We start from the raw sequence: 27,858 nt of genomic DNA on the forward strand, positions 1-27,858 counted from the left end.
GCAGTGTAAAAGAATGGCTCTCTTCCGTGCGTCCGTCACATCTTGTAAACCCAACGCTAGTAAGTACCTTTGGAAGGATTGATACCACCAGCGCCATGGCACTGTCGGGACGGACAGGAATGATGCAGGCGGAGGTGACGAACAATCAGACATCCTCGTCGCCAAATGATGTGTCAGGCAGGACGCAAGGCTTGTGTACTTAATAACGTTGTTATTTATTAAACGTCAGAACAAACACTCTCTAACCCGTAGCGTGCGTGTTGACTCAACAAAAACGTCACTGATGCCACAACACGTCCGGGTATTTAGGAACAATTCGTTGCATTTCTAAACTAAACAGTAACATTTAAAATGAGTGATTCTGTATATCTGGCTTGCAGCTTCAGAATTTTCAAAGAATACTACACAATCTTAAATACAAGCTTGTATTAAATATGTTGCATTACTTCGTAGTATGTGTGTGCGTGTGTGCGTTACCGTTTTCACGGCGGATTGCGGTATCAGTCTCTACATTTAAATCCCATTTATAATTTTTGTGGGTGTCGTCATCTTTCTGTTGCGCAGCTCACCAGCTCTGAGAGTCGGTGAGTTTGTTGAGTCAGCGTTGAGCCAATATTATCAGAAAAATACAGAAAACTAAAGGCTGAGACTGACAGCTATGGAGACACGGAGTCCTCCAGTAAAAAACGTAAGGGGAACGGAAACTTACGAACGCCGAGAGAATTTTTTTGTGTGCTAATATTCCTGTAGTAATGTGAATGTTTATGTATATAATGCAGTTCAAGTTATGCCACTAGAGGTCAGTAGCGCCCTACATACTTACCCTCTACCAAGGATACCCTGGGGTCGAGGAAGTCCTTAGAGAACACTAATGTGTAGGTTTCAACAGAGATTGTTCTAATAAAGACGCTGTGATTAAAGTTATACTCTTGCATCTTGGATCTCGGGTTATTACAATTCCCCTGTAAAAAAAATTAATAATGCCAAACTACGTGCACTTCTGAACAAACATGTAAGAAATATGGGATAAATAAGGGAGCAATTCCTACAGCAGGTCAACTGAGATGGGAATATCTACCCCCAAATTGCTGAGTTACACAAGATGAACATTGTAGAACTGCTAAAAATGTCTGATAGTGTATCTCTAGTTACTGACGAGTCTACAAATGCAAAAGATCAGTATGTTTTGCACATGTTGTTCTCCAAGGACTATCGAATACCTTCGAACTGAAAGTAATAGTATCCGTTACAGTTAATCTGCACTCTGTGAATTACTCATCGGTGGCACAGGGCGTTGTGAAATGTTTAAACGCATTTGAAGTTAATTTTAATAATGTGGCTGGATTTGTCTCTGATAATGCCAGTTACACGATCAAGACCTAAAGTTCAAACTTGCCCAAGCAGAAAACTACGTTTTATAGACCACCTGACAGAAGCAATCCAACAAGAAGGCTGTACTTATAACGTTGACTCGTGAGTCCTGCATAACACAGTGGGAACCTTGGTATTCTGCTGCTGAATATCATTTCAATTACATCCCTTTTTACACAGGCTTCGTGGAAATGGAAATGCACATTTCACCAAACACTATTAAAGGACCTCCAGAAATTGTTAAAGATGTGCAGTTTAAAATCTCAACTCCCCCTAATTGCGACGCATGCCAAAGGAAAAGATGGATCTGATTCAATGGTTTGAAAGCCGTGATTAATAAATACATAGCGAGCAATGGCACAAGAGGTACACAGCACAGACGGCGCAGTAAACAAACTGTGTAAAAACTTTCCATGACGTTTCTGAAAAACTGATTCATTACTACAACCCGGATCAATGCAAAAAGAAACGATGTTTTTTCAACCAGCTCAAAGTTTCTGAAGGCAGTGAGGTTATTCGTGGCTGCTAGAAGTCGCTACTAATCTTTGTTTGTTCTGAAGCCATTCGAACACGTTTAACTGACAGATTTTGAAGCCATGCAAACGCGTTTAACTAACTAACAATATTTTGAAGAGCACAGAGGCTATAGACATCAGCGTGACTTGAGAATTAATGTATGCACACAACGAGGGATGACATGCATTTTCTTTTGTGGCAAAGCAATGTGTAAAAGCCTAAATAAATAATTGTTCCTATGATTTTAACCGAGGCCCATGCCTCCGGTGCTTCATAGGTAGAAGATCCACATACACAATGAAAAAGAAACATGCTGTGTTGAATTTCGTGGAAAGCTAAAAATATAAAATACCGTTCGTAAATTAGGGTGGGGTGTGGGAAGGGTTTGGACAGTTTTTCTGGTAATTTTGTTTCAAAGGGGCTATCAGTAATCAGTTGTCAGACTGATTTATTGTTTACACCCTGCTTGGTACTTTCTTTGTTTTCTTCTTGTCACCAAAGTGCTGAGGTTGTGGCTGGAAATCCCCTAGTTTAATAGCACTGTTCACTTTGCAACATTCAATTAGTCTATGGTGAAAACCTAAACCACAGGAACACAAAGGGGACTGGGAGATCAGTTTTCAGATCAAATAAAAACAAGGTGGCTGGCTGGATGTGAATTACAGATAAGCAGTTTTTAAAGTAGACTTCCACAACAATGCACAAAATGTGACCCCATAAAACGTGTTATTAAGTGACTCACTTGTACTTTGTTAAACTTCAAGAACAGAAACCAAAGTACATAATTGGTATAGCTACCCATTCTGGAGATTCAGAGTATCGCACGCTTCAGTTCTTCCTCTGCTCCATTTATACCTCATGTTACATCAGTTCTCTGCAAATGGGTCAGCAATGGTGTTATCATTGAAACTCACATTACCTGTCTTGAGGTTTCCAACTAAAAAAATTATATTAAACATAGCTTCTTCTTTTGAAGAATTATAATTAGCAGAGATCAAAATGTTACACATTATTGGCTGGTTTCACTGGCCCAGATTAGCACTAATTACTTAACTACCTCGATTAACATTAGGTAGTCCAAGACTAGTGCTAGTCAAGGTGTGAAACCAGCAATTTATGATATCAGCATGCTTACTAAACATGATTATTGTGTACGTGTGAGTCTGCGTAGACTTATTTTTTCATTAACTTCACCACATCCTGGTACAATCTGGTTCAAACACAGTACACAAACATAATTATGCCAGCATAGCAACACAGAAAATGACAATAAATGACAATCCGTATGGGGTCTGATATAAACAGTTTGTTATGGATCATAGAGAGAAACTTTGGCTTGATGTTACAACCCATGCTAACAGTATCCCTCACATCAGTTAACAAGTTGTCCATAAAAGCTACCAGTGTTTAGGGATAAATGGCTCCACACTGTTTTACCAGAAAGATTTGAATAGCCTGACTGCTTCATTTGTAAGTCCCAGTGTTCACTACTTGGATGTTATCTATGTTGTAAATTGACCCACTGTGTTCACTACTTGGATGTACTATCCCATACTTAATCGGTTTGAATTGAAAAAGACTGTGATTCCACAACAAGACACTAAGGTGTATGTCACACATAGAACTACATTTTCTGCTTTCCGTATGATTTTACGTTGATCGATGTAATCTCACGAAGAGTTACAGCCGGGGAAGCTCAGAGTATGCTTTTCACATCCTGTTTCATACAAGCAGTGTAGGGTCGTTCGTCAAACAGCTCTTTAGTTTTCCAGTCGTAAAGGTATATCCTTCTAGGTAAACACTCTATATAATATATCATACGATATAATAGTATAATAAGCATATATATAATATATATATATATATTTATATATTAATGATTTACATGCATTCAGTGTAATACTGCATTGTGGTATGACATGGTTTGCATGTCATAGTGCCTATAATTGTGACACTTTTATGGCACTAGCAGATAATACTAACACTAAGATGTGTGTTTAGCTGTCTCAAAGTCCACAATTTTAGTTTAATCTCTATGATGTCATGTATAAGTGTTACCACATTTTTTCATACTGTAAGTAAAATTGAGATCTTGTTGTTAATGTTATAGTGCTTAGTAGTATTGAGTTTTGTTTGAAGTGATTATCATGTTGACTATCATGTCTCTATGGTGTAAGAGCAAAACCTGTGGGACTAGACATGGGACTGCAAGAAAGATTGATTGTGTAATATCTGGTTAGGGCAGGTTGTCACATGTGTAACCGGCCCAACAATAAGCCATACACATATACATCTATGGCCAAAGGTTTTGCATCACCAAGAATTTTAGGATTTAGACATAATTAAAAAAAAAAAAAAAAACTATATGAACATAATTTAGGTATTTTATTGCAATCAAACTACAAAATGATATTGCAAAAGTCTACCGGAACCCATAGTAGCACAGTTAGATTTTGAAATGTCACATCTTTCATTTTTTGTCAGTTTTTCGTTGAGTATGAAAAACTTTTGGCCACTATCATTTTACTTCGATATGTAGACTGTCACCCGATAGATAAATCTAAATTACTTGACGTTTGTCCTCCTGTTCTATTGAGACTGTATATGCTTTCTTACCGTGGGTTCAACTCAGTTCAAATATTAGTCTTTTTGTAATCTTAGTCATATCACATATAACCTGTGTTCATATGAAAATATAAATTATCTGCTATTTTAATCCTGTATTACACAACAGAAGCATTGTGTTATTATGAAAAATGAAAATATTGCATTATTATAAAAGCAAGCACATAATTTGTGACAACCAACCTCTGTACAGGGCAGGTTGTCTCACATGGGCCATGCTTCATATCATATTTTTAGTAAAGTTAATCGAATATTAAAATATCCCTATATACATGAAGGTTTACCCTTCTACTTAGTTTGGAACAGAATGTCATTACAAATAAGAAGAAAATAAAGAGTAAAAAGTGTGACAGCCATCTCCGATGTCCTCTACTAGTAAGCATAGTAAAGCATGGCAAAACCATCTTATAAGGATGGAAATCCTTGAGCTTCAATATCATAATGACAATCTACCATGGCATACTTATAGAAGAGTTACACAATTCAAGAGCACCTTGTTATGGGTGTGAAACTTCACATTCTTCTTAATAAATGTATTTTTCATGTTTAGATTCGCTCTTGTTTATCATTTTCTGTTTCTGTCGCCATGTGATTTTTTTTAAAACTCAGAAGTTAAAAATTGCGGTCTCAAAAGTGCTCTCACATATTTGTCTATGGGCGGTTGGTACACCAGCTTGTAACCCCCGGGAAGTCTAATAACGGTCACGGAGAGCTATTCCATTCCAGGTTTAACAGGTAAAATGAGATCATTAACTACTTCAGGGTCTGGATGCAAGTTTAACTGGTTCAATTAAACAATTTAGAACTGGTTTGGAACCAAGACCAGGACTGGAAGGGCTAGCTGTCTACCCCTGGTGTAACCATTAAACTGCAATACTCTAGTGCCCCTAGTGGAAGTAGTAAGAAACCACAAATAGAAGATTAAGATAACTGTTATTATTCGTCCCAGTACCAAGTTGCTCTTTAAGTCAGCCATATCCAGCTTGTGTTATGTAATTTTACAATATGGCTATAGTATTTTTCAAGTGCTATTAAGTACAGCCATAGGACCAGAGGCAAGTACCACTGCTGTACGGAGTTCCATACACTGATAGGAAATCCTTCAAGCGCCTGCTCTGCAGTGTTGCCAAGTCTCACGAATAAAAACAAGCGGCACTGCATTTTAAAACAACCCCATTTCAGAGTGGGGGGAGGAAGTATTCAAATTTCTTTTTTTTTTTTTTTTTTTTTTAGTAGTTCTAGTTTTTCATCGTTGAACTGGCGGGGATATAATGATTCTAAAATTCAAAGAGTTGTATATACATTGCTACCAGTCATTCACACAGCCCGTGACTCAAAAAATTAAAGCGACATTTTAGCCCAATTCAGCTTATAATAACGGAATTGACAACTTTGGCGCAGAGTATTTCGCCAAACATATCACAAATCATTTTGGGACACTGGAGGATACACAGAAATATAGTTCAGTATTAGTGTCCGCTCTTCTGACAAACCGCATAACCGGATGGGATCTAATTTAGGACCGGAGTCGAGACTACCCCGAGGTGGTCTCGAATCTGGTTATCGAGTACAGTATTAACGCTGCGTAGTGTGGCCGTATTTAGCACTTTTAAACCGGTTTAAAGGCAACTAACACAGGTTAAGACATAGTGTGGACAGGGCGTGGTTGCTAATTAGGCGCCCCGCCCTTGTCTGAAAAAAAAAAAGAAAAACTATTTTATTTAGTTTTTTTAATATATCTTCTTTGTCTCGTGCAGTCTAACTAATGATCGATTAACCTGATTCCCCAATTGCGTAAAAGTGTATGGTTATACAATGTAGGATTTTCACACAGGCGCTTGGTGGTGAAGCTGTGCTGCGGAAGGACCCTGACGCAAGTTCACCGCTAGTACTAGCCTGCAATGTTCTGACTGCAGGTGTCATTGAGTGTGTTGTAGTAGCGCAGGGCTTAGGGGTTGCTGCTGTCTGTAGTGATAAAGCCGGTGGATATAGGCAATAGTGCACATAGGCTGAGCAATCCCTGAGTCTGCAGTACACTTTCTTTTCAGTCATTTTCTCCTCCACTGTTTCGTTGAACACGCGTGTTGAGTTGGAACTCGGCAATGATCGCCCTGGATTTTAACTTGAATTTTCTTACAAGGGACCTGTCACTTTATTTAGAAAATCACGTTAAAGTGGTTTTTTTTGGTTCTGGAGTGGGGCTGTCATTGGTACTGGGTTTCAGCGCTGCCTATGCCTGCTACTACTTGAGCTCCGTTGCCAAGGTATGGGGAACAGTTGAAATGTCATTGTCTTTTATTTAAGTTATGTGTGTTCCGCATATTTATTGATGGACTTGTTCAATTTTATTAACACTAGAAATAGCCGTCTTCAAGACTAATAAATACGATGATCTCAGTCACGCATAATATATGGGAGATCATTCCGTACTCGTAATTTACTATAGCATGTTAATATAAAGTAACATAACAGATTCACATCATCTAAGATGGACTGAGTCATTGATTTAGGTACACACCCTATCCAGTCCCTATCGCGCTTGTGCAATTGCTGTGAATGATGTTCAGTCGCAATTAGACTAGTAAGCAGTACAGTATGTGCTGTCTCTAGTGGGTGACCATAGTGATTTAAACATAAGCAATTTTTGTTATTCTCTCTTTTTTTTTTTTTTGACAACTGACAGCATTTTTTAATGAACATTTTAATAAAATAATAAGCATGCAATATATATGATTGATTTGTTTGCCACAGTAGATGTATACTTATTTAGAGTATGTCTTGCATAGCAGTGTGATCCATTCCACATTGTTATGGAACCTTTGTTCAGCACAGGGTAGGTAGTAATGAGGTAGGTTGTGTCCTGTTCCCATCTCCTGTTTAACCTACTGCATTATTTTGTTGTTTTACAATTGCATATATATATATATATAGATAGATAGATAGATATATAAGTACAGTATTCAGGTCTTAATGGTCTGAAGATATTTAGTAATGTGCATAATTACTTGTCAGAAGAAATCCCTAAGCTGAAGCAAATTACTTTTCTAATAATTACTGTAGCACAGGTGAGGAGTTAATTTAAACTGGCTGCCTCTGGGACTTTCTGGCTGCTGTTATTCTCCAGTGTTCCTTTTGTTGTAATATGCTTGCTTTACAGTAGCATACGGGTGACTAGTTGAGACCCAGTGGACCTCTGTGAATAAAGGATGGCTGGCGGTTTTTGGCTGCTTTTTAAAACCCCCTCAAGTCATAAACTTGCTCTTGCTTAAATGTTATGAAGCCAAATCCAGTTTGCATGTCTGTGGAGAAAAGTGGATCTGCAGATATTTGTAGTTTTTCAATAATGCTGAAAACTGTACAAAGTCCAAAATGATTTATAACCTGAATGCTTCCACCCCATAGCTATGAATGAATTAAACAATAATAATTACATTATACCAGGATTCTGGCATTGCAATCTGTTTAATTAACTCAATAGAGGTTTAATATACACAACCTGTTCTATACAGTGTTTCAGTGACCCACTATTGGATATCTCAAAGGAAATATATTTGGATGTGGGTTGGTCATGTTACTATATACTGCTCCAAAGAGGGAAAATCATAGGTTTGTGTGTATCAAACATTTGTATGAAGGCATCCAACAATCCATCACTTTGCCAGTATAATCAATGCCAAGACAATATGCTGTATTATCCATGGTGGTCACACACTATATTGACATATTAACGATATAGAATAGGGCAGGTGTGGAGGCAGGACAACTGGACCTCTTTCACCAGTATAAGCAAATGTAGGATATTTGCATATTGTTATCACCTGACGCACTTTGTCTGCATTGAAATGATGTGTCAGGCATTATTTCAATACAGGATTATGGGGGGGAATTATAATTTTTTTACAATCCACTTGCCTTTTTATAACATTTACAATGTTGTTACTGCAAGTGTTTTTCTTTTCTTCTTAAACTGGAAAACAAAACTCAGATATTTTGGTAATTGCTGTAAGAACCACTTAGAGTAGTTTGAAAAATAAGAAGGACAAGAGGGTTGAGAGAAAGTTGCTGCATATCCTTTATGAAGCGGTGAACGTATTTTAATAATAGTTTAATATAAGGCGGCTATGTACAAGAACACTCCTGTGTAGGTCTGAATTGCTGTGTCTTGATCAAACATTTTTCCTAACCAGAAACCTCAGCTTGTCACCGGGGGAGAGAAGTTTTACCGTTTTCTGAAGGAGCACTGCCCTGTGGTTTCAGAAACATACTATCCCACTTTCTGGTGCTGGGAAGGAAGGATCCAGACTTTGATAAGACCGTTTATTGCCGCGAAACCTTGTGTGGAATACAGAAAGTAAGCAATGTAGATTTGTATAACAAAGGTTGAAGTATATGCAATGCTTTGAGCCTGCATGCTCGACTTTTAACACCTGGACCTTGAATTATTGAATGAAGCCTGTTGTACGTGGCGAAAATAAGTTGTACATAATTTACACATATATAAGACTACATTTAAAAAGGCAGACTTGGAGAAAATATCCTGGATTGAATCACAAGGTTTAGATTTGAAAAGAACATTATGTACAAGGTTAGGTTCTTTATACTGAGGATAATCTCTGGGTTTTATAACAGCCTTGCAGTTGCAGCTTAAGCTGTGACGAGGATCTAATTCTAACTTGATGCCAATATTGTGGTCCCTGTAAGTGATATTTTCTGAGAAAACCTAGCAAGCAATGGGGAAGTTGTCATGCACCCAGTCTTGGTTATCAGAACTGCTGTATTTTATTGGCTAGGTATCATCATATTTCCAAAATGGGCAAAGGCAATATGATTTCAGAGGGTGCTGATCGTGCATTATTTAGGCATTCTGGATAGAGAGTCAGTAGTTATGGAGTAAAACTAAACTGAGTGCAAGTTCTTTAATACAAGTCAGTGGAGTGCCATGCAGGCTATCTCGTCAGAAACTGATATCCACATGCCTCAGAAAAGATTTGGAATGCAGAATGTTTTCATTTAACCAGTATTAAACCAGTGCTTGTCAGTCTTTGTGATCACACTAGGATTGTGTTGTAATGATACAATACCGCCTTGTCAATGAGGAGCCATTTCAGATAAAAGTGTGTGTCGAGAGAGAGAGACCAAGTATGCACAGAGAGATACGTTTATGCAGAGCGAGATACCAAGTACACAGTGAGAGAGACCAAATTGTTTATGTAACATGACTGTACACATATATACATTTCACACAGACACTGGCTGTGTGGGTGCTTGAAAACCTCAAGCTTTATTTATGTAGAAGAAGAAAAAATTCTGATAATTCATTTTCTCAGGAAAACCATTAAAGCTTTATGCAGTGCACAGTATTTCTACATATTTTATGTTATAATTTTTACATGTTATGTATATAAATGGCTTTGGTCTCACTCTGTATTGACACACTTTTGTCTGAAATGTCTCCTCATATGAGAAATGATGTATTTATGCCTACTGTCTTTTAATAACTTAGCTCATGTCCAGCAGCTATAATATAATAAAACGGTTGCTTTGGTTTCTGCTGCGTCATGAATTCTAACACAGTTGGTTTCACACTGCCTGAATTTGAGAGGGAAATGTAAACAATCAGGTCTGCCTTCTGCTGAAGGTAAGTACTCAGAAGGCTTAACAATGCAAGAATGAGGTAGAAAGACACCAAACAGCCTTAATTTCAAGTAAAACTGAAAACAATTGTGAGGCACCACAGCTTTTAAGGTGGTTAGTGCCTAAATTCTGGCCACGGGATACCCTGTAAATGAATAATCAGGACCTGTATGTAACTTGTGTGCACATGGTCTTAGCCTTGGATAGTATATTCATTACCTCTGTTTGTCCTGAATGTTCCAGTGAGTTCATTAAAACAGCAGATGGAGGACAGATTTCATTAGACTGGTTTGATAATGATGACAGCGTGTGCTACCCTGACACAGCCTCTCGACCCACAATCCTCCTGCTACCTGGGCTCACCGGAACCAGCAGGGAATCGTATATCCTCCACATGATCCAGCAGAGCGCTGGGCTGGGCTACAGGTATATATGCACTGGTGATAAGTGAGATTGTAGCATAATGCTGTCCTTTTCATTCAACCAGTATGAAATCTATTTAAAGAGATATTAACATGGAGAGTGGACCTTAGTGTTTATCATAGGTGCATCTGCATTGGTGAACTCCTCAGGGAACCTTGGTTTGCCAATGGCCTTCAGTTGGAGCGATCCTGCTTGGCTCCATTTTAAAGCAAGTATAAGGTATACAACAGATACCACCACGCTCGATTTCCAAATTTCTCTTTTAACTCATCGGTGCGTCGACCCAAAAATGAATATCGGTTCAAAGCAATGTGATGAAGGTCCGCACTTATAAGAAAAACAAATTAATTCCAAAAAGTCTTTTTCATTATTCTTCATTTCACAGCTTCATTTTTTTGAAGAACAAACAGATTAAAATTCTAATCCATAAGGAAAGTCACAAACATGTTTCAGCCAAAAATCCTTCATCAGTGTGTATACACAGCTTCAATACCTCGATTTAAATACACTGAGTTTAACGGGTAATTACAATTAAGTAAAGTGTTAGTTCATGGGCACACAATGCAAATTACCAATTGATTTACCACCCCTGGTGTATCACAGATATTTGTTCATCAATTTTCACTTAAGTTTCAAAACTGTTCTCAGTGTATATTATACAAAATGAACCATTCCTCAATTGAATTACAAACATCAATTAATTATCAAGCACCGATCCCTCAAATACCTCGTAAACCACTTATATAGATACACTAATAAACCAGTTATATAGATACACTAATAACCCAGTTTCCTATCCTGTTATTGTAATTATTAATCAAGCTTAAATAAAAGCTGTCATTTTTAAAACAAAAATAGGTATAGTTCATAATGGTACCAATCTAATTCTTCATTTAATCCGTTGGGTACCACAGTATTTAAGTAAAAAAAAAATCAAAAAGGATTCTCTATGTAACAATTTATTATTAAGATTGTTACCCCTCCTATTTTAACTTACTTTTTCCAATACACCTTAAAGTATCAATGGCATGGTTTTCTTCCAAGAAAGCAAGTACAAGGGAAAAGACAAGCTTTCATAGCTTTAATGTTACAACGCTAGCAATAAACTACTGCTCCCTGAACTGAGTGATTTCCTAACAGTTTTATACTGTTATCACTTTTTTTTTTTTTCTCTCACCTTTGTTACCATTTTACTTCTTTCGGAGTTACATGACAAAGAATCATTCATATATGTTTATGTGTACATGTGCTGTATTGTTTTTTAAAACATACATTAATCAGTTTTATAGAACTCTTATTTTGTACTGTATGTACATATTTTAGGATTTGATATTAACATGTCTTGTGTATTTTTGAAAAACAATAAAAAATAATTTAAAAAAATGCTTTTAAAATAAATATTGTACAAATAGGCAATTTTTTTTCAAAATTAAATTCTGTATTACATTTGGGAGCCAACCATGTGAAAATATTGTTATTGGTTTTGCAGTCTACTGGAAAAACTAGTGTACTCCTAAAGCTGCAGCACTGGGCACAAAACAAAGAAAGCTAATAAGTGCATTGTGTTAAAATATTGCACTCATTCACTGGAATTAATTACATAAGCTATCATGGGCTTGTCTTGGTACACTGGCCTCAGTCCTTTTTTAGATCAGAGTATTATAACTTATTCAAAGCAGCTTTATAGTTAAGCCTACATGGTTTATTAAATCACTGCAGATTTAACTGCCAGAGTGGGACAAAAAGGTGTTCTTTATAAGCATGTGATTTTTTTTTTTTTTTAATCTGTTTTGTTTGAATGGAATGTCTGCCTTGCTTTTCCAGCATTTTTGTGTAAAGAAGGGGGGGGGGGGTACAAGAGCAGCAGTCAAAAAAATAAATAAAATCTTACTCCTCTGTTCCCCGAGTTTCAGCACTAATGCACAGATTAAGGTGACATTTCACAGTTCTGCGTCTTTGCAAAGCCATATTTATTTTGTGTCAAAACAAATGCAGTGGTTCTGTGTGGCAGGAGCGGAGGTGCTAGAGAGCTGAAAGGCACTGGAAACCAGGTATATCGGGCTGAAATGCCGGTTTGGAAACATTTTATTAATCATAAGCTGGACACCATTAAAAAAGGTATTCTAGTTCAAGGAGTCTATTTCAACAAATGAAAAAAAACAGCAAAAATGGTAGCTGCGCAAAACACTATTAAAACTAAGATGAGAGTGGCATGGTTTAAATTAAATAACTGCTCCACACAGCAGGTACAGCTCTTTCCCTCACTGTACTTGTTTATCTCCACTAAGCTTTCCCTACGTACCTGCACAGCAGGCTTCACCATAACATTAATACAATTGTTCAGTTATAGTTTTCTCATCATTAACACAAGTTCCTTGCTCTTTTCAGCAAAATAGCCTAGCAGTCTGTCTCTCCAGGGTTTTTATAGCATCCAACATTCTAATTGATTCATTGAATCCTGCCCCCCTTTCAACTGAAAGCATGAAATTCCAGGAATTTCCAGTTAACCAATTAACCAATTAACTTAAACATATTTTAAACCTATGACTTTCCCAGTTTTGTCAGCTCCCTGCAGTCCTTCCTCAGATTCATAACAGCAGGCAGGCTTTGTTCCTGGTCCCTTTTGTTAACCTGCAATTACCCTGCCTGCCCTACTGTCGCATTCAGATTTTTAAAAAAAGAAATAAGAGGTATCTGTGTTTTTCTTACAGGTGTGTTGTTCTTAATAACAGAGGAGTATCTGGAGAGAGGCTTTTGGTAAGAAAATACTTTGCTGTTTCAGTGTCACTGGGCTGGAGTTCAGTAACTTAGATGCAGTACCATGGCCAAATATCTACCAATACCTAGCAGTGAATTATGAAGCAGTTTTCCTCTTGTAAGTTTCTGGTCTTGTAATGCATTTCCTTTGTCAGGTGCAATACCCTTTTTGTCCTGGCATTTCTACTATATCCAGTGTATTCACACTTCAGTACTTCTGAACTGTGGTGTCACCCCCACAAATTGGAAATAACCAAAAGTAAAGTAGTTATAGCTCAAATTGAACATGTATGATCCAATAGGTATACTTAGACTCACAGTTATCCCTAGATTCCATCATCAGTTCAGTTGATCTAAAGGGTCTAAGACTAAATGCTGCCATAGTTTACATATTCAAAAATTGAAATGTTATTAATATTTAAAGACAAACCAGATGTTTAAAACATGAATCACAGGCACTGCCGGAGATGTTGGTGTTCACAAAAGACCTTTATTTTAATGATTCGATCCACAGTGTAAAGCAACGTTTGGATCCAACACTGGATCAATTGAATAAACCCCCTGTGGCAAAATAGCGTCACGGACCAAGCTAGTACCTGCAGGAAGAGAGACTGAGAGACAGAAGCTGCAGTGAACCGCTAATGTGCTCTTGTATTAATTCCACAGGGGGACGAAAGAACAATAAACAAACAAATAGGACACGGGGCCAAAATAAAGAGTTTAAACAAAAAAAACGCAACAAGGAATTAACATAGACTTCCTACTGTTAGGCTGAGCAACACCTTCACTGACCTCTCTTCTTCAACACCAATCAAACATAGGATCCTTTTTTCCCCTCCCTTTCTATACATGTGGCCATTCTCAAATCAGCACCTAATTAGGGAATGGCCACACTTGTGGATGTTAGCAGAGATCGATTTAACCCCATCCTTGCCACACACCCCTATGTTTGTTTGTTGTTTGAAACATTTCATTTGCTTGATCATTGTCACAGTTCTTCACAAGTTTGAAATATGTTCTATTTAACACCCTTCTGCTAATGGTAAGGTGTGATAACATTCAGCAAATGAAAACATATTAAAATATGCCATCATGACCTTTTGAGTTTGCATACTGTGTTGTTTGACCTGGCATAGTACCTCAAGCATGCTCAATATACAATGATTCTGTAATGGTAATACTAACCAAGTTAAGTTGAAAGTATCTTATCCACCTAACAAGATCTGCCTAAACCTTACAAAAACAGTAATACAGTAGTACCCATGAAATACATAATAATTTAATTTACCAGTCCTGCATTTTTTGCAAAAACACAAGAGCAGTATTCTTGTAAGGGGACTCTTGACTCTTCACAAATAACTTGTATGGTGTTGCATGAAACACAGTTTTGTGACTGTCCTGTCTTGTCCAATTAGCTACTGAGGACAACTACTTATCCACTGTGATCTTTTATAGACATACCACAAATTTTATGACAAGTTGAATCTTTTTGCAGTTCACTTTTATTGGTTTCCAAATCCTCATACACTCGATACACCCAGCTGGCATGGTGAATTAACAATAATAAAAAAAACAATGTCCTGTATCTCTGAGGCACAATTTTTGAAACTGTATTGAGAAGTACTAGGTTTTCTAAATCAGTCGACTACTTTTTATTCCTAGCTGAAATATTTCGTACTATCTCCCCTATAACTAGATAAGTGTTATGGTAACAACATTTTCACTGTCTAGTTTGTCTCTGCTACACACAGGTAATCTTCTCCCTGTTAGCTTACACACCTGTTACCTGTTGTCAATTCATTCTCATGTCTCTCTCTAAGGAGAAAAGAGAAGGAATGAAAGAAAGTTTTCAATACACATGTACAGGCATTCAGAAAAAAAGTGTTAATGCAGCAAAACATGATGTTATTTGCAGGCGTCTGTCTTGGGGTTTTACTGTTCTGCACAATGAATAATGCAAAATAAAAGGCCTTTATATTAAAAAGTTATTTTCAAAATGGCTGCTCTAGTGCACTGATAGTGTAAGGATTATTGCCCACATTGTCAAACAGGTAACAAACCAATAACGATCCGTGATGTGGTACGGAACAGAAAAGCCAGAGCACTTATGTTTTTGTTTTTTCTTAATCGCTCTTCCTGCAGTGATTTAGAGGACAGATCTCAAACTCCAGTGCACTAGAGTGGACATTTTGAAAAGAACTTTGAAACTGACTAAAGTTACAAGTGTAAAAAATTGTCAGGATGTTAATAGTGACATTATTTAAACAGTTATAGCAACACGTGGGGACGTATAACGCTATATTTTTCAGAACCCCACTACTTACTCTAAGTGGTCAATTTTGTGCTTGCATATGGTACATTGGTAGCCAAGCACATGAACATCATAACTACCTTTGCAAAGTTAAAAGCTCATTATCAGACTATCAGTAAATTGTTCTGAGCCAGTGATATCCTTTTAATAAGTGTCATTTCTCACAACTATAATGTATCCAGCATTAAGTATTGGGACATTTGAAACTTGAGATTGAAATTAATATTGTTTATTTATTTATTTGTTGTGCTTTTTCGGACACTGTTTATTAATAAAATCCATATCCGTACCCTTATTTTTTTTACCTTGTCAACTCCCCATCTATTTACTCTTCAGCTATTGCTAACACTGAATATACATGGGCTGGCCATAACACTCTCAATAGTGTGTATGGCAATTGATTGATTTAAGAAAACTAATGTAATTGCAAAGTATTATAACATGTGAGGGGCAGCCCTGATATGCAAAAGTGTGTGCTGCATATCACAGGTGTTTTTAATTTCTCATCCAATCAATGTGTGCAGCAGCTGAGATCCATCATTTTGTACATATTCAATTCTAATGTACATGCTGATTTAACATATGCATTTTTCATTAGATTATGTAGCCCTAGTAACCAACCAGGAAGTGAAATAAATTGTTGCATAATGTTTTCCCTTGATTGTTTCAGTGAGAGCACAGTGCCAGTGCTGTAGATCTTAGCTTTTCTGCACATTCATGGAGATTTACAAAGGTCTGCATAGCAGCAAACAAAACGCCTCAATGATGATATTCCCATTCAGCAAGTGAAAGAATCCCTTGTTTTAGGCGCTTTCTGGGGACAGCAGTTGTGAATGCTTAATATTGTTAGTGCAGAAAGCTGAATAAATTCTGTTTGTGCCTTGCTAACAACCAGATGCATTGTTTTTGGCTGTTAAAGTCAAACACATTTTTTTAAATATGCAAAGTGTTGCAGACATTGCCTCAATTGAAAAACATTTTATGTTTGGTTAGGATATTCTTTAGATATTGAGAGTATCATAGTCTCTAGAAGTACTAGTTTTTACGGTAGGAAGGTCATGGTGATTTACTTTTTCATACTATTAATCTGTAGCTGCATGTAAATATTGTGTGTCATTAACCATTAATTGAACTAATTTGGCACCACCACATCTATCCCTCATGTATGATTGAAAAATATTATTTGCTGGTTTTGTCAACTACCTAGAAGTAATTCCAATCAAATTGATTCTTCTGACTGCCTGTGTGCGTGGAGTGCAGGGTTTGTATCTCTGTTACTCTGTTTATTTTTTACTGTTATTCTATTTGTTTTTAGTCTCCCGGTAAATATGTTTTGTTTTGTTTTTCCTTGATTTTTTTTAACGTGCGTTCTCATGTGACTGCTTTCAGACACCAAGGACATACTGTGCCGCCAACACAGAGGATCTGGAGACTGTTATTGATCACATCCAGAGCACACACTCTGCAGCTCCGTTATTGGCAGCAGGCGTCTCAATGGGGGGGTGCGTATCCCCATTTTTTTTTTGTTATCCATCGCTGTGCTTGTGTCGCGCTCATGGAGATTTTTATTTTACATCTAATAATGTCTACTACCAGCCCCATAGGAAGACAAGATGCTGTCTTGTCTGACTTTCCTGCCAAGTATAAGTATAAGTTAGGCCATCATTCAGTTACAAAACTACGTAAGTATTTGAACATAATGAATTTGGAGCATGCAAGTCAGTCTTTATCTAATTACTGTATATAAAGCCAAACTTCCACTCCTGCCATATACGATACATCCCAGATTTACAGTACACAGCTTAGTTGTGCTTTTCTGTGCACATCCAGAATCTGACAGTGGGTTGAATGGCATGGGTAATGTGTGGGAAATAAATAGAGGCACATGCTGGGAGAGGACATTGGAGCATCTTTTTTTCTCCAGCTCTGTCTTGCCAGGTAGTGTCCGGCCTGGTGTCTAGCAGCATTTGGTAGACTGCTAGACTGAGCATTCGTTATGAAATTGTGCAGAGTGTGAGTAAAGCAGGTCAGACACCCAAAATCCAAACTGTTTCTCGGGTCTGGCCTTTTGTGACTCCTGCCACTCTTGACTGCAAAGGGCCTAGCACATGACGTCCTGGCACAGGACTGGATTTAGCTACCTTGCCACCTTTGTGTGTCATCAGCTGTATGGCACCTGCACTGCTGCTGAAGACGCTTCACCAGTGACAGTAAAACAGATAACAGGACCGCTGTGCTTTCCACAGAATGATGCTGGCAAACTACCTATGCAGGGCAGGCAGGGAGACCTCTCTGAGAGCAGCTGCTGTGTTTTCGGCTGGGTGGGATGTGTTTGAGAGCACAGCTTCGCTGGAGAAACCACTCAACCGATTCCTCTTCAATTCCTACCTCACCAGCTGTTTGCAGGCTTCAGTCAACAGGTTAGTAATACTAATATACTTCACAGCAGCATGAGGTGGTTTCTATATTTAGTGTTTTATGACCTCTTTTCCAAGGTCTATCACTTTCCCCTTTACAGGACCAGTCAAAAGTAACTGCCTAATAGCCTAGTGAAGTACAGCCCAGTTGTGAGGGCAGTCTCTCTGCAGGTACAGTACTCTGGGTGTTAGGCTGCACTGTGTTTATTCTGTACACTGTATTGCATGACGCTACCATGCTGCCTGTTAATTCTGTATTTGTAATTGTTATTCATACTGGGACATGTTCCTGCAATAAAATAACCCAAGAGCTGAATGTGTTAGGATACTGGCAGGATTCAGCATAAACTGTGGAAGGGGCTGGATGAGCAGGCCAGTTCTGTGCCTAATAAAAATAATCCTATTGATCAACTATGATATCCTGTTAGCCAATAAGTGTTTAAAGCATGTTTGTGGTGTCCACTGATCTGATTGGTTAACAGGAATTCCATGCTTTCTGGTTTCTGGACAGACCGTTTCTGGATATTTTTTTTCTTTCTCACATTCAGCCACTTTATAAAGCATTAGTCCAACTGAAGAAACTTTGGTCGAACACCACCATAGAAAAGGGAAGTACACCACTTATTAAAGCAGCTGTTTTCACTTTGTCTGTCAGAAATAACCATCGATAGTAGAAAGGGGAGGGGGCAGGGGTACAATATACATTTGATAGTTTGGGTTGCTGTATCATTACATCGTCTTTGTTTTTTAATAGGGGAGTTCTGGTAGGCAGGCAACATCAGTTAACGTCATGATAATTAAGTATTTGAAAATAGCAAAGATTTTGTTTTTGATCCAATCAATGTTTTTTGCTCTCTAGCCCCATATGAATTTATTTCTTATGAAATCTGCCAGAATCAATTTCCATCTGCACAGCTGAAACAGTGTTGTCTATACCTGATCAGAGTTTGTGCTTTTCTTACTCTTCAGCTCTGAACATTTCCGTCACTTACATGCTGATGTTAATGCTTTGTTTACTGACAGTCTGAAACATCTAAATATCTGCTGGTACCAGCAAAACTGTAAACTCAGCCCAGGTTGTGGAACAGTTCTAGCAGAAACATGCACGTTTCAAAGGCCCGGCTTAACTTGGACATTTTGTGTGAACTGAATTTGAGTTTTCTTCCTGCTTTATACCAAATTCATCTATAAAGACGCAAAGCCCAGTCAAAGAAACACATGTTGATCATTGCTTCCTGTTCTGTACAGCTGCAACGAGAGTGTAATTCATAATTATTACCTCCCTCTATGATGGAATCCCGAAATCAGTGTTAAAATAAAGACCCTCTCCTTTCCCACAAACGTCTGCTGCGCATGTTTGTGTTCATTTAAGTTCCCGTGCTTTAATGTTTCAACATACTAATGCGATTCACAGCACTTATCTCCTGCTGATACTGAACATGTGTTTCTTCTCTTACTCTATATCTCTGGATTATTTTTGTATTAACATGAACTGGTGTTCCATTTAAAAAAAAACACATCCTCTGGAGGGAGGAGAAAAAAGAAGAACAAAAACCCAGCAGGTTTCCTTTGACGACATTTTGTACAGTGGAATACAATATAAAAATAAGTTACTCTTCTATTGACAAATGCTGTTTCATAATTCCAGCTGATTCATCATTTTTAAATCACTATGAAAATAAAGGGGTTTACATTATTCTGTAATTCACATGTCCCTAACATTGCATTACCACTTAATATGGTATAATGGAGCCAATGGTGATGTTTTCCACTTGTGTTTTTGCTATTCAAATGTGGAAACTATAAACTGAAGCCACAAGTGTAAGAACTTGTGAACTTGAGTTGTCATAGGGGTTCATATAACAGAACCAAAGTTTCAAGTGTCAAGGTTTTATACTCCTCCAATAAGTATTTATGGTACCAATACAGAACAAAAAAACCTGTTCACTCTAATGATAATCACTGCCTTTCTTTTAAAGTATTGGCACAGGGCTGCTTATCAAGAACTTGCACATGGCTTCAGTGGGGCCCTGTATTGAAAGAAGTACAAAGGCTGAGAGGAATAAAACAGTTACATTGATTTATATACCGGTAACTTGCAAGAAAAAACTTATGCTAGGATTATATGTTATTTACGGCACATATCTTGCTATGTTTATAGCTGCTTTTAAAAAAGTACCAAATAATAAAGATAACTGTTTTTAGGTTTTTTTTGGTACTTTTTTTTATAAAGACTCTATCATCAATGAAATGTAATGTGAAGTTTTTGCCAGGAGTAGTTATTTCTTTCTGGGTTTATACTGTTAATGTGTGTTTCCTTCAACAAAATAACATCTACAAACATAAACAAAACAGTTGCAAGTGCAAACTTTCTTTAGAGGCATATCCCTTTTATAACTGTTAAATTGTTCAATAATATATCTATATTTTTTCATTTTGTTTCAGACACAGGCAAATTCTTGAGAAGCTTTTTGATATTGACCATGTAATGAAGGTAATCCTGATATATTGTCTACTATGGCTGTAAGTTGTTGTATTCTTGTGTTGTAGTATATGACTTATTGAGTTTGTTATTGTAGGCCAAAACTATCCGGGAGTTTGATGAGCGGTTTACGTCCATTATGTTTGGGTATGCTACAAATAAGGAATACTACAAAGCCGCCAGTCCCTGTCACAAGCTGAAGTCTGTCCAGATTCCTGTGCTGTGCTTAAATGCTGCTGATGATGTCTTCTCTCCAGGCCATGGTAAGGTGTTATAGAAAGGCAGCTAATAGTTGTAAACTACTGTAAGTAAAGGACCATTGGCACAGCACAACAAAACAATACATCTAATGTATTAATATTAGCCAACGATTAACAAGGCTAATGCCTGAACCTTGATTAGCCTAACCCTTTGTCTCCTCCTGTGGAAGGGTGGTGGGTGATTCACTGACACAAGAGACAGAACAGTTGTACTTGGAACACCACCCAGGTGCCCAGTTTTATTTTCAGGACTTTTTTTTACTTTTCACCTGCAGAGGGCACTGTTGTCCGTGGGCTGCCTATCAGCACCACAGAAATACCAAAGCTGGTAAGAGAATTAACTGCGGGCGCACTCGCAGGTGCTCAAAGAAATAATAATGAAAACAGAAGGTGAAAAGAACAAGGAAAAATAACACAGTAATAAAACTACAAATAAAAGGTGCTGCACTCGGCAGCGTTATCCCACACGACCCAGATCACCGACCTACTCTAGCGTCCAGTCATCCAGATTTCTTCAAGAAGGCAACCGTTGACTCAGATTTTGATGACACATATTGTAGATGACAAAGTACCCAGTAGTCAAGATAGGATGAAACCCTGACAACTTTTTTGCTCAGTACATACATACAATGCTTTCCAAGTTTGTAACTGAAATTGAACTTGCAACAGCATTTACAAGAACCTGGCCCCTACAGTTAATTGGCCTATAACTAAAGATATTGCCATAAAATATAATCTATACTGTGTATCAAGTATGTAAATGTTATTGTAGCACACACTTGGTAGATCTCCAAACAGTCATGCCCCTGAAACAGCATACACAAATCTGTGTGAAAGATCTTGTGGTAGATGTGCAAAAAGTCACGCTCCTGAAACAGCCTACACAGATATGTGTGAAAGGTCTTGTGGTAGATTTGCAAACAGTCACGCCCCTGAAACAGCATGTGTGAAAGGTCTTGTGGCCAAGGTGGCACAAAGTACTTGTGATTTCTCAAAAGCCTGTGATAGGTATTGACAGCATGGCAATAATTGTCCTAGTTTTATGTTAAAGGACTGAGTTATAGACCTTCAGATGTTACCACCAGTAATTATTTTCTACAAGTGATTTGGTTTTTCAAATAAATTAAATTCTACTTACTGCCTTTCCATTTAGCTTGTTTAGCATCTTGGAATTTCTTCCACTTTGTTTTGAATTATTCCAGGGATTTGGAAAATTAATAGTGCCTTCCTGTGACAGCAGTCATGCATCTCTGTCTCTTCCACCACGCTGATGTACCTGTAGGAGTCTGACATAGACCACATATATTAGATGTCTGTGGAGAGCTGAGATTTGATTGGCAAACATTCAAGGAAGTCAGGGATGAGATTATACTGTGTGTCATCACTCATGGTTAAGTATACAATTTTGTCGCGGAAATCGTGAATTTGAACAAAAGTCAGTGAAGTCTTGGAAATGGATGTAAAAACACATTTGGTTAGGCACTGCCTTTATGTCCTTTAAAATGCAGTATGTCATGCACTGAAAATACAAATCTGCGAGTGTCTGTAAATTGCTTGGTTGTGTATGAACGCAGCATTTCCGTGTAGCTATGAAAGGTCAGCGAATGAGATTTGCATTTTCTAGCTGAGCGAGCATGTAAATGAACAGATCGTATGTTACTGTAAACTCTCGGTTGATCTTCACATACATACAGAGCTTGTTAATTTATTTTTTGAAACAAAAAAGTGGTCTTGTTTCTTCAAAAAATAATATTAATGACATTTCTTGAAACTTTTTTCTTACAGTGTAGATGGTTTACCCAAGTATTCTGTTGAAAATAAATATACACTTTCTCTAAAAATAAACATTGCTAAATAAAATACTTTAGATTGCCATTGAGATCTATACAGTGCCTTGCAAAAGTATTCAGACCCCTGACCAATTCTCTCATATTACTGAATTACAAATGGTACATTGCAGTTTTGTTCAGTTTGATATTTTATCTTTAAACACTGAAACTCAGAATCAATTATTGTAAGGTGACATTGCTTTTATGTTGGGAAATATTTTTAAGAAAAATAAAAAACTGAAATATCTTGCTTGCATAAGTATTCAACCCCTGTGCTGTGGAAGCTCCCAGTTTGCACCGATGAAAGAGATTGCCCTAATGAGGACACAATTACCTTACCATTGGCCTCCACCTGTGAACCATTAAAGTTGCTGTCACATTTTCTGGATAAAAACCCCACTGTTGAAGGATCATTCGTAAGGCTGTGAATCTGAAGGAAAATGAAAACCAAAGAGCATTCTACAGAAGTTAGAGATAAAGTAATACAAATGCATAGATTAGGGAAAGGGTACAAAATAATATTCAAGTGTTTGGATATCCCAGTGAGCACAGTTGGATCAATAATCAGGAAGTGGAATTCTTCTTGGCAGATTTGCTCCAGGTTGTTCAGGTTGGTTGGACGACGCTTGTCGACCGCAACTTTCAAATCGTGCCACAGATTCTCAATGGGATTGAGATCAGGACTTTGACTGGGCCACTGTAGGACATTCACCTTTTTGTTCTTGAGCCACTCCAATGTTGCTTTGGCCTTGTGCTTGGGATCATTGTCCTGCTGAAAGGTGAATTTCCTCCCAAGCTTCAGTTTTTTAGCGGACTGAAGCAGATTCTCCTGCAGTATTTTCCTGTATTTTGCTCAATCCATTCTTCCTTCAATTGTAACAAGATGCCCAGTCCCTGCTGATGAGAAGCATCCCCACAGCATGATGCTGCCACCACCATACTTCACTGTAGGGATGGTGTGTCTTGAGGCATGGGCAGTGGTAGGTTTGCGCCACACATAGTGCTTTGAGTTTTGGCCAAAAAGCTGTATCTTGGTCTCATCTGACCACAAAACCTTTTCCTACATCGCAGCTGGGCCACTCACATGCTTTCTGGCAAACTCCAGACGTGCTTTCAGATGGTACTTTTTGAGTAACGGCTTCTTTCTTGCCACCCTCCCATACAGGCCAGTGTTATGCAGAGCTCTTGATATGGTTGACTGGTACACCATTACTCCACTCCCAGCCACTGAACTCTGTAGCTCCTTCAAAGTGATTGTTGGCCTCTCTGTGGCTTCTCTCACAAGTCTCCTTCTTGTTTGAGCGCTGAGTTTTGAGGGACGGCCTTTTCTTGGCAGTGCCTGGTTAGTGTGATGAAGCTTCCACTTCCTGATTATTGATCCAACTGTGCTCACTGGGATATCCAAACACTTGGATATTATTTTGTACCCTTTCCCTAATCTATGCATTTGTATTACTTTATCTCTAACTTTCGTAGAATGCTCTTTGGTCTTCATTTTCCTTCAGATTCACAGCCTTACCAATGATCCTTCAACAGTGGGGTTTTTATCCAGAAAATGTGACAGCAACTTTAATGGTTCACAGGTGGAGGTCAATGGTAAGGTATTTGTGTCCTCGTTAGGGCAATTTCTTTCATCGGTGCAAACTGGGAGCTTCCACAGCACAGGGGTTGAATACTTATGCAAGCAAGATATTTCAGATTTTTCTTAAAAATATTTCCCAACATAAAACCAATGTCAACATACAATAATTGATTCTGAGTTTCAGTGTTTAAAAATAAAATGTCAAACAGAACGAAATTTCAATGTACCATTTGTAATTCAGTAATATGAGAGAATTGGTCAGGGGTCTGAATACTTTTGCAAAGCACTGTGTGTGTGTGTGTGTGTATATATGTATATATATATATGGTATTTGTTGCAGTGAAGAATATGTTTCGTGCAGTAAACTAATGGAAGCTGCAATGTACAGTAACACTTGTGGTTGTGCAAATCGTTCCTGAAAAATATTTCTTCCAGTTATCATCTCAGCCTTTATTAATAAAAATAAAGTTTGTTGTTATTTGACAGAACTCATTTTTTAAGGATTATTTTTTTTTTGTTTTTACAAAGAATACCAAAGTCTATTTCAGAAGATCACAAAATGTTCTCTTTTTTTATACTGCCTAGTGTACCCATGTGTGCAGTCTTATTTTTATTTATTTATACAGGAAAATAACCTATTGAGGCAGAGGCCTCATTTACAAGGGGGTCCTGTCATACACAGAGCCAACCATACATAAAACGGCACAATTAATATTTGTGTGATCCAGCCTTAAACAATAACAACAAATAAACAAAAGAGCAGTAATACAGGGTGTGTGGGGTTTTTTTTGCCCACACTGTGAACTAAAAGAAAAGCAAAGGCAATGAGCTTTAAGCAAATACCAAATCCGCTCTTTATAATCAAAAAATGAGAGGTTATCAAATTCCATTCTTAAACCATGGGAAAAAGTGTTCCAGGTTTTGGGAGTTAATAAGAAAAAGCCAATCATACTCTAATTACTTTAGGTTTGTGTTGTATTTTATACACAATAGAATCAAATTGCATGGTGATGTCTTTGTTAACAGGACCAGTTTCTTGGAAAGAGTATTCCAAATATTAATTTAAAAAATATGACAGAATTGTATTCATCTTGACTGGGTTAGTACCTTGACTAGTTTCACCAAAATCAGAGTAGGTGTGTTGCGCTGCAAAAAATGTTTCTCCCTTGAAAGTAAAAATTTCAAACGTTTTTATGTAAATTAGTGAGTGTATTTTGTATGTTAACAGTGTAAATAAACATTATGTAGATATTTACTGTTTATCAAAAAGACCTCTGCAGGGCAAAGGCTGCATGTCAGTAGAAAAATGGTGACTTCCCTTTTCCCTTTTCTAGCCTTTCCTGTGGAAGCTGCCAAACAGAACCCGAACGTTGCACTCCTGCTTACTTCCCATGGGGGTCACATCGGCTTCCTTGAAGGAATCTGGCCCCGACGCAGCACTTACATGGACCGCGTCTTCAAGCAGTTCATGCAGACTGTGATTGAGCAAGGAAGCGAACTTGAAAACCTCTAGTATTTCACATACGGGCATTCAAAAACCAGCATTTGGTTTTCTCTCACCATGCAAACCCCCACCCCCAAAAAAACCTGTTAAGGGCACATCAGTTTCAATGCACAAAGTCATTTCTGTACAGTATTATAAGCATCAATAAGAGAAAAAGTTAATAACTACTTGAACATGTCTGGCATTTTGCAGCACCTGGAAAAGTTTTGGGTGATCACGCTTAATTTATTTTAAGTTAAAACAAATAACAAAATACTATATTAGCTATGTTACTGTTATTATCTCTGATTTTGTATTCTACAAATATTTTAATTATTTAGATTAACAGTAGCCATTAGTCCTCAGGGATATCAGTCTATTGCACATACAGGATTTGTTTTTTGTTACAATATTTTTTTACAGAAAATATTTTCTAAGGTGTCCTAAAAAAACAACAATACAAAGCCAGTATAATCTGTTTATTGTTAAATGTCACATTATTGCATGCTCTAAATACAGTTTTCACTCTTCATAGAACTGCATTCACCAAATAGGAATAAATAACATTTACTGTGTATGAAAAAAGTACTGTTATTAAATACTAGTAAATGACAAGGAATGTGAAATTGCACTATTTAAGTTTAATTCCTTTCTAAAAAGTACTTAACAACAGAGTAAAATTGTCTCAATTTAAATTCTGTTCCAATTTCCTGTAGCATGAAACACTCATGGCAGTATAACTGTCTTCAACTCTGCATATAAACAAAGTCACAATTAGAGGCTCATATTTTATACTACTGCTAATAATATTTACTAAAGATAATGATAATAATGTTTACTAATATTGAACATGTTAATGCAGCAATACGATTTAAATATTTAAATGTAAAGGTAAGTTATATCCTGTATCTAGTAAATAAAAAACAATAACCCCTGTAGTAGTGTTGTGTGTGTGTGTGTGTGTATCTTTGGAGGAATTACCAAGTCCTTTATGAAAAGAAAAGGCAAATTAATTTTAAAAAGACAACAAACGAGACACACCTTTGAAATCTTAAATTTAACTTTCTGAGTTTATTTTTAATCAATATTAGGGCCTGTGTTCTAAAGCAAGTGCAAAGACAGACGGGCACACTCTGAAAAGAAATACATTATATAAACCTAGCAAGAATCTACTACTAAACTCACTGCTATTGTTGCTAGATTATATTGTAGAATTTCTGTTCCATTGGATATCTTAAGAGCATTTTATAAAATTGATGTTTACCTGTGAAGGTTTCCTTCTGGGTGGTAGCACTGAAAACAGGATGTATCAAGTTAACTGTAAACTGAAGATGTTGTTAGGATAATGTTACGTTAAGATGTTGAATTACATACCACTTTGTGGTTTTCCATAGTACTTAAACTGACAAATGGAAAAATGTGACATTTTGAAATTTATCATGAAATACTGTACTATTATTATGGCTTCCGGTAGAATTTTGCAATGTCATTTTGTAGTTTCCTAAATTCATTTAGTTTTTCAATTTTTTTTATTATTATTATTTTTTTTATATATTGTCTCAATCCTAACATTTTAGGTGATGCAAAACTTTTGGCCATAGCTGTAGATAGTTAGATGTCTTTATTAGTGTATTTATTTCATACACAATAATTTGAATTTATGTGACCCGTGAAGTATTGATACGACTGTGAGAAAATCAGAAGTAGGTAATTTTAGTCGCTGTTATTCTATTTTTTTTTATTTTCCACTGTGAGGATATTGAGGATCAATTTTACAACTGTTTTGTTACTTGAATGTTGCAAATGTTAAAATTTAAATCTACATAAAAGCCTTTGTCTTACTCAGATAAGCTTTTTTTTTCATCAGCAAAAGATAACCTCATTCAAACTATTCATGGGACACTCAGGTGAACATAAATAAATATCACATTGCTTCAGATGTCTAAAATAGGGTTTTGGAAATGGGTTACATTCTGAATATTCTTTTCATGGCATCCCCTTTTGGCATGGAGCGGTTATAGCTAATTAAATAACCCAGTGAACCTTACCTGTTGTACCCTTCAATTGACTTGAGAGTAGCTCATATAATCGCTATAGCGAACATCCATAACTAATAAAGACTGAGTAGTACAACATTTAGAAATGCTAAACGAAACATAATAAATTAA

At 37.1% G+C, this 27,858-nt stretch overlaps 1 protein-coding gene across 1 annotated transcript; it reads left to right on the forward strand.

The window, feature by feature from the left end:
- The first annotated feature begins 6,416 nt into the window (after window positions 1–6,416).
- Window positions 6,417–26,626, forward strand: LOC121314449 (phospholipase ABHD3-like). Its single transcript, XM_041247735.1, has 9 exons — window positions 6,417–6,776; window positions 8,700–8,863; window positions 10,390–10,572; window positions 13,281–13,326; window positions 17,027–17,139; window positions 17,884–18,057; window positions 20,500–20,548; window positions 20,634–20,799; window positions 25,542–26,626. The coding sequence occupies exons 1-9, from the start codon at window positions 6,615–6,617 to the stop codon at window positions 25,718–25,720; spliced, it is 1,236 nt and encodes a 411-aa protein (XP_041103669.1). The 5' UTR covers window positions 6,417–6,614; the 3' UTR covers window positions 25,721–26,626.
- The last annotated feature ends 1,232 nt before the right edge of the window (window positions 26,627–27,858 follow it).

This window comes from Polyodon spathula, chromosome 4 (assembly GCF_017654505.1).
Source record: "Polyodon spathula isolate WHYD16114869_AA chromosome 4, ASM1765450v1, whole genome shotgun sequence".
NCBI lineage: Eukaryota > Metazoa > Chordata > Actinopteri > Acipenseriformes > Polyodontidae > Polyodon > Polyodon spathula.

Bases quoted from the DNA above. Each gene is read 5' to 3' on its own strand.
- LOC121314449 (XM_041247735.1), top strand. From the start codon at position 6,615: ATGATCGCCCTGGATTTTAACTTGAATTTTCTTACAAGGGACCTGTCA. The intron at 8,864-10,389 runs GTAAGCAATGTA...TGAATGTTCCAG, and splicing joins CCTTGTGTGGAATACAGAAA to TGAGTTCATTAAAACAGCAG. The intron at 13,327-17,026 runs GTAAGAAAATAC...GACTGCTTTCAG, and splicing joins TATCTGGAGAGAGGCTTTTG to ACACCAAGGACATACTGTGC.